At 43.9% G+C, this 12646-nt stretch overlaps 1 protein-coding gene across 1 annotated transcript in view; it reads left to right on the forward strand.

Moving 5' to 3' along the window:
* The first annotated feature begins 2287 nt into the window (after nucleotides 1-2287).
* ALOX5AP (arachidonate 5-lipoxygenase activating protein) overlaps nucleotides 2288-12646 on the forward strand; it is a 46016-nt gene continuing 35657 nt past the window's right edge. Inside the window, exon 1 of the mRNA XM_082244739.1 lies at nucleotides 2288-2432. Coding sequence (XP_082100865.1) covers nucleotides 2363-2432 — 70 coding nt within the window. The 5' untranslated portion in view covers nucleotides 2288-2362. The remainder of the gene's footprint in view (nucleotides 2433-12646) is intronic.

Consider the following 12646-nt stretch of genomic DNA (forward strand, 5'->3'; position numbering starts at 1 on the left):
AGGTCAAACCTAAACACTTTCAATTTGTATGCAATCTGGCAGACCCTTGAACTACATAGAAAAGGTAAATCTGAAGGAAATCTAACCACAAAAGTTGGATAGTGTGTATCCAGCTTAAAGCCCCGTACACACGTACCGATTGTCGGCCGCAAATATTCGGCCGCTGACCGATCGGCCGATTGTAGGCTTGTTAGTATGATGCTTCCGACAGCCGACAGCGCATTTTCGGCCGAACAGAATCTGGCGTGCAGACTTTAAAATATTTGTTGGCCGTCAAAAGGAACGGCCGATTGTTCGCCAGTCAGTACAGAATTCGGCCGACAATCAGCAGATTAGCAAGACTGGGCATGCTCGGAAAAGAAAAAAGACAAGGAAAGTTAACCATCACATGACATCACTTCTGCAGTCGGCTGTTGTTGGCCGACAAAATTCGTGTGCAATTGAAGGATAAAAGGGGGTGTTCAATGGCCTGACTGGTCAGCCAGAGAACCACCAATGGGTATGGGACTTTGAAGGTGGTGTGGTTGTGGCAAAGACAGACAATCAGAGAAAATCCCAGTTAAAAGTACAAAGTTTTATTCATGTGGAATACGTGGAAAATAATCCATGATAAAATTGATACAGATACTGTGATGTTTCGAACCAAGAGATACATGGGGTCACCGGGGTCCTACATGTTTCGCCATTTCAATGGCTTCATCAGGGACCGAATGACTTATGACCTCTCAAGTAGTTCTAGGCAATAACAGACAAAATGTTAGGATAGTTAATTTTTCGTGCGTAATCGCACGTATCACAAATTCATACATTATTTCTGTTGTGACCATATTCACATAAGCATATATATGGTTAAGTCATTAAAACTTACCAACAGTTAATTATCAAAAGATTTAAAGCTTTGGACAGTAACTTGGGTATAATCATGCATGCAAGGCGATGGTGGACCACGCCCGAGTCCTAGGGGGCACGGGGTATTACATGCCCTCACGGGCTGGCGGATACTGGACCGGGCCAGGACAGGTAGCTGGCTATTTCGCTAAATCTAGCAACGGTAAATGAGAGGTCCCAGCCTCTGAAAAAGGAGGACAGATAAGGGCCATTTTAGATGCTATATCAGCTAAGCACATTTTGGTCAAACAACGATATAGCCGTGTATGTGACCCGAAAGGAGAAAGTTGTGAGTGAAAACAACCAAACGGACCAGGTCTTGCCATTAACCCCGCCAAATGTTAGGGTAAATGTTGGGACCAAGTGAAGATAGGACCGGGACTCCCAGGAATAGTGACTAGTGACAGAAGGAAAGGGGAGAGAAAGAAAGGGAGAAAAGAAAGAAAAGTGAAGGAGAGGAGGAAGACAAAGAGAAAGTCAGGGTGGAGAATTGGGAGGTTCCCAAAGTGTAGAGACAAAACCGTGATAAGTGGAAAATGAGAAGATCAACCTTAATCCAAGACGCGGTTGTTATTCGTGTGCAGTCTCTTGCAGTTTTCAACCGACAGGACAGCCCTGGACAAAAGACGGCCGATCGTTCGGCTGACGATCGCTACGTGTGTACGGGGCTCTAGGGTTGTTTTCATTCGACCTGCTGGTTTGCACGAAAAAAAACTTTTGTTACCCCAACATTTCACATTCCTGATGTGTACCTGCTGTACCATGTACTTGTATGAGAAAGTATCCTGTTCTCTTTGTATGAAATCCCTGGTGTTCCTGCCAGTCCCTCTGCTTTCCTGTTAAAAACTGACCACACTAAGCAGGAGAACACACCATGGTTAGTTCTCTAGCTGGGAACTCAGCCTGCTCTCCTCCAATGATCAGACTTGTCCTGACATGTCCCCACTGCGCAGCCTATTACTGGGAAGCTCAGTGTGCTGCTGCTTCTCCTCCCGCAGCTTATGTAGCTGAGGACAGAGGGAATGTGATCACTTATAAAAAAGGGAAAAAAGGTATTTATAATGTTTTTTTTATATCTATACAAAAATGTTTTGCCTTTCATTTCTTATTTAAACGTAATGGTTTGTTTTACAAGGTGATCGTTTACAGTCATTTTAACGTGTATACCAGGCATTTCTGGCTGGATCACCAGATCCATAAAAAAAAAAAACGAATGCAGCCGTCACATCTAAGAATTGGTAAGCTGCAATATATACATTTTTGTTTTTTGGTTTGTTACATTTGAATCGCACTGGTCAGTTCTTTCTCTGTAATTTTAAATATAGTAGAAGGGCTGCTAGATCACAAAAGTGATATCTGAAAAGTGATAAAAAAACACTTCCCCTTTTTTTATAGATACCACATCCTCATTCTGCACAGCGACCTTCCAGAGTCAGAAGCACACGACACCAGAGATCCGTCTCCTGCCTGCACCATGGACCAAGAAATCCTGGGACATATCGTCCTTCTGGCAATTGTCACTTTGATCAGCGCTATCCAGAATGGTAAGATTAGCAATTCCAAGTTAATAGTGCTGATCATATCAACATCATTTAAAAAATATTTCTTTTTACGTTTGCCTTTACATTGATTTGTGCCTGTAGCCTGTAGAATAGATGGCATGCATTCCTCATTTTTTTTAGGTCACAGTAGCTTTCTTTTACCTGCATTTATTTTTCACTTTGCTGTGTCCTTTTAGCAATTTCCACCTTTTCAGATTCTGAGCACTGTCATGGGGGAGCCCCTATGGAGGAGCCCCTATGGAGGAGCACATATCGGGGAGCCCCTATGGAGGAGCCCCTATGGAGGAGCCCCTATGCAGGAGCACTTATGGGGGAGCCCCTATGGAGGAGCCCCTATGGGGGAGCCCCTATGTGTATATAACTAATTGGCAACTTACAGCTGGATGTAAGTAGCAGTCTTGCATAGCGCAGTTCTCAGCATCCTCTTGATAGAAGCAGTTGACATTGGGCTTTTATAGATTATATCCTATTCATATTAGATCTGAGCCAAAGAAAACTGTTACCACCTAACTACGCTAAGTGGTAAAGACTCCACTGTCCAGTATTGCAATAGGTTGTCTACTGAAGCAGTGGCGTTACAATGGCCCTGTATCATCCTGGTATTAGTGGCAGTTCATATATATGCGATGCGGGAACCCTGCAAATCCACTGCGGGTTCCCGCATCGCATTCAAATCGCAGGCAGTTCACACTGCCATATGTGAATAGCTGGGGGTGTCAATACAAAGTTAATGACACCCCCAGATCAGTTCGCATATCGCAGTGTGAACTGTCAGTTCAGACATGAATCGGATTGCATAGGTGTGAACACCCATGCAATCCGATTCTGGTGCGGACCTAAAAAAGGGTCCTGTGCGAGTTGTGTCCGAATGCGATGCAAATTCAGCCATACAACCTTTACATATGATTTGCAGAGCAGTGCGCTCCGAATCACATGCAATGTCTGACATCGCACATATGTGAACTGAACAAAGCTGAAGACATCTGTGTGATCAGCAGGTAGCCGGGGTTAATAGATGGATGCTGCCACCCACTGATGCTGATTAAAGTTGGAGCTTAAGCTATCCTGTCACACCCTGAGCTCGCCATTGCAGTGCTGTAGTTAGGAGGCACAGGATTAGGCAATGTTTTTGCCGATGTTCCTTAACCGCTTCTAAACTGGAAGGTTTTACCTCCTTAACCACTTTAAGACCGGAAAATTTTCCTGCTTAATGACCAGGCCCTATTTTGTGATTCGGCACTGCGTTACTTTAACGGACAAATCCTGCGGTTGTGTGACGCTGTACCCAAATAAAATTGATGTCCTTTTTTTCCCACGAATAGAGCTTTCTTTTGGTGGTATTCAGAGGCGTAACTAGAACCTTCAGGGCCCTGATGCAAGAAACCATGAAGGGCCCCCCAGACCCCTGGCCGGGGCCCTTACCTTCAAGCCCAGGGCTCTTCCCACTAATCCTGGGGCTCTTTAAACTCGTTGCATGGCCTTTTATTACGGTCCCGCAGCAGGTTCTGCAGTGGGCCCCCTTCCTGCAATCTTGTGGGCCCCCTTCCTGCAATCTTGGGTCCTCCCCACAGTGGTGCAATGCCAGGGTCCGGTCGCAAGTGTGACCTTTGCGATCCTGGAAGTTCACCCACTGGTTTGCTACTGGGCCCCCTGGAGCATGGGGCCCGGTAGCGATTGCAACCCCTGCAACCCCTGTAGTTACGCCCCTGGTGGTATTTGATTACCTCTGTGATTTTTATTTTTTGCACTATAAACAAAAAAAGAGCGACAGTTTTGAAAAAAAAAAAAAAAAAACAATATATTTTTATATTTAAAAATGTAAAAATCAAAATTTTTTAAGATTTTAGGCCAATTTGTTTTATGCTACATATTTTTGGTTAAAAAAATTGCAATAAGTGTATTTTGATTGGTTTGCAAAAAGTTATCGCATTTACAAGCTAGGGGAAAGATTTCTGTCACTTTTATTTATTTTTATACTAGTAATGGCGGCAATCAGCGATTTTTAGCAGGACTGCGACATTGCGGGCAGACAGATCGGACCCCTAACCAACATTTTTGGGGGGACCAGTGACATTACTACAGTAATCAGTGCTAAAAATATGTACTGTTACTGTAATAATGACACTGGCAGGGAAGGGGTTAACTCAGGGGCGATCAAAGGGTTAAGTGTATGCCTAGGGGGTGCTTTCTAACTCTGAGGGGGATGGGCTTGTGGAATCAACACAGAGACCTGTGATCCTAAAGCCCTGTACACACGTAGCGATCGTCGGCCGAACGATCGGCCGTCTTTTGTCCAGGGCTGTCGTGTCCGCTGAAAAGTGATAAAGACTGCACACGAATTTTGTCGGCCAACAACAGCCGACTGCAGAAGTGATGTCATGTGATGGTTAACTTTCCGTGTCTTTTTTCTTCTCTGAGCATGCCCAGTCTTGCAAATCTGCTTTTTGTCGGCCGAATTCTGTACTGACTGGCGAACAATCGGCCGTTCTGGTGTTGGCCAACAAAAGTTTTAATGCCTGCACGACAGATTCTGTTCGGCTGAAAATGCGCTGTCGGCTGTCGGAAGCATCATACTAACAAGCCTACAATCGGCCGATCGGTCGGCGGCCGAATATTTACGGCCGACAATCGGTACGTGTGTACGGGGCTTTAAAAGGAGGAACACAGGAGCTCTGTGCTGATTCCTGAGAGAACAACGATCTGCTGTGTTTACAACAGCAGACCACTGTTCTCTCTCCACAGGGAGTGATCATGGGTGCCCGGCGGCAATCGGCCCAGTGAATCAGCTTCCCCGCTGGCTAACGGGGGTGCGCGCACCCCCCCAGGATCATACAGGTACGGCGATTCGCGCAGTCGAGTCAGCCTGCGGCAGTTTATATGCGGCGGGCGGTCGGCAAGCGGTTAAGCTGGTTATAGATGGATCGAGATGGCAGAGACCAGCTGAATTTTGACCCATCTGCTCAAGATAATTTGATTTAATGATTGGCTTCTCTCAAACAGGAAAGTGGAAAAATGTTAATTTAATCTTCGGCTGCAGCCAATCAGCTGTAGCGCTGATCAGTGTATTCTGACAGCGGAGAAGTCCTCACTATCAGAAATCAGAAGCATTGCGGGGGGGATTCCTTCATCTACCTTGCTACTGTGGATGGGAAACTGTTTTTTTTTTTTTTTTTTTCACTTTAGGACCGTCCACAGCACTGTGAGCTGGCAGCATGGCCAGGCTCAGCAACGTATGCGCACTGGCACGCCCCCCCCCCCCCCCCCATAATCAATGTGTCCACCAGACACAGTGGAGTGCAGTTCCTGTAATACGACTCAAAGTGGTCAGGGGAACACGTGTTCACAATGTATTCACAACTGTTAGGCATGAGTTTCTTTCATAACAGCCATGCCTACTGTAGTGATGCTGTGATTGGCCCACAGGTATCACATAGTACCTGGCACCCTGTACCATGTGACATACTGCATCCAATCACAGCATGTCAACAGTAAATATACAGCTGTTATGAATGAAGCGTTTTCATGACAGTTCAAACGATTGCAGTTACAGTGATCACCGCTGTAACAGCAATCGCAGTGTAAAAAAAAAAAAAACCAGGATCACTATGGTGACACTGAACTACTTTGATGAAAAGTATTTAAAAAAACGATAGTTATGAAATTAAAAAAAAAGTGCTAAAAAAAAAAAAAAATGAATGTTAGAAAATTAAATAAAACTTTTTTTTTTTTTTTTTGCATGTTGTCACCAGTTGATTACCAATACACCGGTCATATGGTGACACTGAATTGCACTGGTGACAATAGGTAAAAAAACAAAAATGTGTAAAAACATGTATTTAATTTTTTCATACTCCAAAATATGTCACAAAAAAAATGACAAGTTCAAAAAACTTTCTATGCCACTTACTAAATACCTTGGACAATCTACTTTTCAAAAAGGGGTAATTTGGGGATATTTGTACTGTCCTGGCATTTTAGGACCTTAAAGAGGAAGTAAACTCCTCACATTTTTTTTTTCTTTTTTTCTTCCTTGCAAAGTAAATGCATAATGTGCATCGCATACTAGCACATTATGTGACACTTACCTCCAACGAAGTCCACGATGTCCACACTGCTGGCCGCATCCATGTTCACCCATCTTCTTCTGGGTCTGCGGACTCCGGCATTATTACTGGTCGGAGCCGCGTGACGTCACTCCCGCGCATGCGCGTGGGAGCCGCCAGTCACAGCACTGGACTCTGAAGAAACGGCACGGGCCGCTGTTTCTTCAGAGCGCATGCGCCAATGACGTCATGTTTAGGAGATATTTATAGCACCTATAGGTAAGCCTTAATATAGGCTTACCTATAGGTAAAAGTAATTAAAGTGGGTTTACAACCACTTTAAGAAATTAGACCGTCAGTACTTCAGGATTGATCATTTTTCAAGTATATATCCCATAGTTTGTAGACTCTATAACTTAACTTAACTTAACACAAATTAAATAATATACACTGATTTGGGTTAGTTTTACCAAAGAAATGTAGGCATTTTGCCCCAAATATATTAAAAAAGATTATTTATTTGTTAAATTTTATATCAGAGACTAAAAAAAACGTGTAAAAAAAAAAAAACGTCTTTTTTCGTTTATATAGCAAAAAAAAAAAAATTAAAACCCAATGGTGATTAAATACCACCAAAAGAAAGCTCCATTTGTGTGAACAAAATGATTACATTTTAATTTGCATACAATGTTGCATGGCCGAGGATTTGACAGTTAGGCTGCATTCACATGTCAGCTTATAATCGCGGGCAGAACCGCCGCGGTTCCGCCCGCGATTCGGAGATTTATTGCAAATCGCGGGACGCCTAGCGTTGCCCGTTGATTTGCAATAGCCCCCCAAACGCCGAGCGATGTTGCCGCGATTTATGCCCGCCGAATCGCGGCAACATCGCGCAAACAAAATCGCGGGACGCAATACGCTCCAAAGAAGCTCTTGTACTTTTTTGGAGCATATTGCGTCCCTCGATTTTGTTTGCGCGATGTTGCCGCGATTCGGCGGGCGTAAATCGCGGCAACATCGCTCGGCGTTTGGGGGGCTATTGCAAATCAACGGGCAACGCTAGGCGTCCCGCGATTTGCAATAAATCTCCGAATCGCGGGCGGAACCGCGGCGGTTCTGCCCGCGATTATAAGCTGACATGTGAATGCAGCCTTAAAGTAGCGCAGTGCTGCTCAGCAAAAAAATGTCCTGGTCATGAAGGGGGTTAAACCTTCTGGATTTCAAGTGGTTAACAGCCGCTGGTTGAATCCATCTATGGTCAGCTTTAGCCTAATAAAAAAATGATTGTCAGTTTACCATGAATAGATGAAGGACCCTGCCTGTATGGAAATAGATAATATACCCCGTAAGTAAATGCATTGTGGCATAAGAATGGCCACTGTACCCTTAAGCTGGCCATACACTAGCCGAAAAATAGTTTGTCCGCCGGTCACTCTGCGATCGTCGGTGGAGAGGGAGAAAGGCAGGCGGCTGATGTAAACAAGCTGCCTGTCATTCTCCCCTGTGTAGAAACACCGATCATACGGTTCTACTATGTAGGACCGTTGATCAGTGTTCCTAGCTCAAGCCACAGCCAATCACAGTTAGAATCACGCCCCTAGGGACACACACAGCCCTTCCCTCTCAAATAAAGTTAACCCCTTCACTGCCAGTGTAATTTTACAGTAACAGTGCATATGTATAGCACTGATTACTGTAGAAATGTCACTGGTAACCCCAAAAGTGTCAAAAATGTCAGTCAAGGGTCCGATCTGTCCTCCACAATGTCGCAGTACCGCAAAACAAATCGCAGATCGCCGCCATTACTCGTTAAAAAAAAAACAACAAAAATGAAAAAAATCTTTCCCTTTGTTAGTAAACGCGATAACTTTTGCGTAAACCAATCAAAATACGCTTTTTGCGATTTTTTTTTTTTTTTTTACCAAACATATGTAGCATAAAACAAATTGGCCGAAAATGTTAAAAAATTTTGATTTTTACTTTTTTTTTGGGGGGGAATTTCATATAAAAAATGTGAAAAATATTGTTATTTTTGCAAAATTGACGCTCTTTTTTGTTTATAGCGCGTGATCAAAAAATTGCACAGGTGATCAAATACCACCAAAAGAAAGCTCTGTTTGTGGGGAAAAAGGACGTCAAATTTGTTTAGGTACAGCGTCGCACGACCGCGCAATTGTCCGTTAAAGTCACGCAGTGCCGAATCGCAAAATACCCCCTGGTCTTTTAGCAGCCAAATCCTCCGGGGCTTAAGTGGTTAAACATGAATTTCACCATTACCATTAACACTATGTGAAGAAGTGAGAATTCTGTATGTAGCACCCTCCTAGGTAGGTACTAAGAAAAGGCATCTATGCTCCTTCTGCTTATCAGGGGGGTCTGATCTGTTAGTTTGCCTGTCACATGTTTGCAGGTGCGATTTACTGGGTCTGAGGGATATCCCCACTATTCCAAAAAGGGAGCTTGTTGGACAGTGGAGGAAACCTAGCCAGTGACACATCATGTTTTATGGCAGTCCCAGTGGGAGGGCATTCCTGCAATGCATCCTGGGATTGACCATGAATACAGAGGGGACATGTGACAGGGTGTTTTTGGCGGGAAGCAGAGTCCCAGGAGGAGGCAGACGTCTGTCTCTCCTCCTGCAGTGTGAGAGGAAGGCGGTCTTAGGCGGCTGGCCTAGTGAACCGGGTGTGGCGCTGAGCTGCAGAGGATACAGAGTGCTGACGGTGGAGCTGCTGGCAGAGTCTTTCTGGAAAAACAGTGTCCTGAGGGATCAGCCAAAGGGTCTGGCCCAGGAAGGGGGACCACTCCAGAGAAGTCAGGGGGATCAAGGAGCTAGCTTACACAGGAAGTATAACAGTAAAGGGGGTGCCGTGTAGTTGACCCTGAAGAAAAGGAACAAAGGGGGTGCCAGGAAGGGCCCTGAAGATTGTTCTGCAGTACAGTACAGTTTACCTCAGACAGTTCATTTCTTACTTCGTCACTGCTACTGACAAGGTGAAGCAGCGGCCTCGCCTCACTCAGCATTCAGTCGTCCCAGCTAATTGTGCATAGTTATAGTCATTCCCTTCTCCTATCCAAGTTCTCAATAAAAACACAAAAACCAAAGCGCCTAGACTGTTTCCTGACTGGGCCAAAATCATTTGGAAAAATGTTGAACTGTCATGCTGTTGCTAATGGTAACCCAAGGGAACCCATAACCAGCAGCTCCCAAGGGAGTAGTGCTACATGTACAATTGTGATGTTGTGATGTTAGGGCCTCATGCACACTGGAAGTTATAAAAACGTCAGTAGAAAACTGTAGCTGTGGGAGTTTTTCAGCTTTTTTGCAGTAGCATTTTTCAGATGGTTTATAACAAAACTAAATTCCCACAAAAGCTTATGACTCAAAAATGATGATAAACACAGAATAGCCGCGTTTTTCAGAGTTTTTTGCAGCTTTAATCAGAGTTAGAGCGTTTTTACAGCATAAAAAAATGCCTCATAAAACCCACTAGTTCTGGGGGGCTTTTTCCATCCAGAAAGCACCCCTGCCAAAAACTGCTGATAAAAGCCTATGTGTGCATGGACACATAGAATAACATGCTGAGGAGTTTACTGGCTGCAGAAAAAAAAGTCTGACGCCAAAAACAGCAGCGGTAAAAGAACCGTCCAGTGTGTATGAGGCCTAACGGTTGCTTAGCCTTTTACTGGAGGTCTACACGTGTGCACAGTACAGGGAGAGAAAACGTACAAAATGAGGGGAAAACTGTATTAAAAAAAAAAAAGAACAAAAAAAAAAAACAATCTTGTTTAAATTTTTGTTAGATTTACCAAAAATCATATAATATGAGGTCAAAATGAAACAACACATTAAATTGTATCCTATAAGGCAGGCCTTTGTACTACATAGGTGAAGGTAAATCTAAAGAAAATTGTACAGAAAATTGTATAATGTATGGCCAGCCCTACTTACAATCTTCTGCATAACAAACTATTCTTTTGGGAGAGTTCTACTTTAATTACTAGTGTGCTGTTGCAGTAAATCAGGTGAGTCACCCAAAACTCGTTCATGGATGGCCCACGTTATATCGGTTCCTGGAAAGATGGCAGGATAAAATGCTTGATCTTTAAGTTTCGTTCACACTAGGTCAGGTTACTGGTGTTTTCCTGCATCAGATCACTGCCAGTCACAGCAAACACACCCAGAAAATAACTGATTTCTATATGCCCCGTTCACACTGTAACAGAGTCGCTGGATGGCGAGCAGTGCAGTGCGGAACAATGTGTACTGCAACGGATCAGAGCTCACCTGACAGCTCCATGTACTGTCTGTTTCCATGTGCCGCAGCCAAGCTGTGGTGCATAGAAATGGCTGGAATGTCATTTTGACATTTCAATAAAGTTGGGAAAAGAAGAACACAGTGCAATTTACTTAAACACACCCCTTTTTTCCAGCATTTATTGTGCGGGACATTGTGAACGGGCCCTATGGCTCCATTCACACCTATGCATGTTGCTTTTGAGCGTTTCTGTACTGCTTTTTGCTGTGCTATCCATGTTTTTTTTTACTGCTATTTTGCAGCGGTTTCATCGCGTTTTGTGTTTTTAATGCTTTTTTTGGGGAGAAATTTGTTGTTGGGCACATTTAAAAATGCAAATCGCGGTAAAAACGCACTACATGCTTTTCTGCAGCTTCTTCATTAAAGTCTAGTAAACCAAAAAGGCAAAAAAAAAGCACCATTTTACATTTTAAAAAGTCCCTGACCCTTCCCAAAAACTCATAGGCAGAAAAATGCACTGATGTGAATGTGTTCCATAGGAACCTGTGTTAAAAAAATGTCCTGCATTTCTGCAAAAAGCATGAAAAAACACATTGATGTGAATGGAGCCTAACACAATCATCAAGCAGCAAGAGGTTTGAGAACTTGTTAGTGCAAGCAAACCTCAAAATCACTGTGACCAACAGAGCAGTTTCTAGATTTTAGCTATCCAAAAATGTTTGACCCCTGATGGCGTCAGACGTTTGCTGACGAAACACGTTGCGACGGGGATACGCAATTACGTCACTTCTGGCTTTTGAAACGCAGGTGGAATGCGGAACAGCGTCCCCTGCATGCAATCAAGCTCCAGCCTAGCCGAATCGGCTGAATGGTGAATTTTTTAAAGTAAATCACTCATTTTTAATACAACAACCTTTTAATTATACTACACCATGAGAAGTTTTTTTATCTTCCCTCTATACCTACCCAGACAACCTTGGAGACATGTCCGCTGACATCCAAACCGATCCGATCCATCAAATCTGGACGGATGGAAACCCTATTTTCCATCCGTCCAGTGGATCGGATGGGATCGGATGGGATCCGATAAGAATGGACAGGCAGTCCATTTCCATCCCCCATAAAGAGGAGTGGGGACCTGACAGCTCTGTCTCTGCACACAGCGCGGAGACAGAGCTGCCATCCGCCTGCTCAGCGGGGGATCGGCGGATCGATCCCCCGCTGAGAAAAACTGAGTCCGCCGATGGACTCCATGTGTGAAAGGGGCCTAAGTGTTATATTGTACTGTTTTTCACATCCAAAAATGTTTGTTACGCACTGATCTACGGTGATCTCTGACTCACATTTGAATGCAAGAGAACACATGTAAATAAGTCCTATAAATAGTGCTAAATACCTGTGCTGTACAGTGCAATTCTTTTAGTGAAACATACCACATGCAGCATTTTTGGGTATAGTAAGTCCTGGTTCACTCTGGTGCAATGCGGGAAACCCTGCGAATCGGTGCCGGTTTCCACATCGCACTCTCATTGCACAGATATTGCATGAGATCTGCACAGCAATGCGGTGCAAATCACATGTAATGTCTGGCATCACACTAGTGTGAACCGGCACTAAAGGACATATTTAAGCCCTAAGAAACTAAAGATAATTAGCATACACAGATGTGTCCTGGATATGTGTGCAATGTTACAATATCTGTAGTTTGAAAACATTTTGTTATAATTTCCTTCCCTTATTTGCATCACACATACAGAACATACATTCACCGGCTACTTTATTAGGGACACCTGTTCAATTGCTTGGTGACACAAATCGCTAATCGGTCAATCATATGGCAGCAACTCAATGCATTTAGGCATCTAGATGTGGTGAAGACGACTTGCTGAAGTTC

Source organism: Pelophylax lessonae, assembly GCF_965119305.1.
Source record: "Pelophylax lessonae genome assembly, chromosome: 2".
In the NCBI taxonomy this organism is placed as follows: domain Eukaryota; kingdom Metazoa; phylum Chordata; class Amphibia; order Anura; family Ranidae; genus Pelophylax; species Pelophylax lessonae.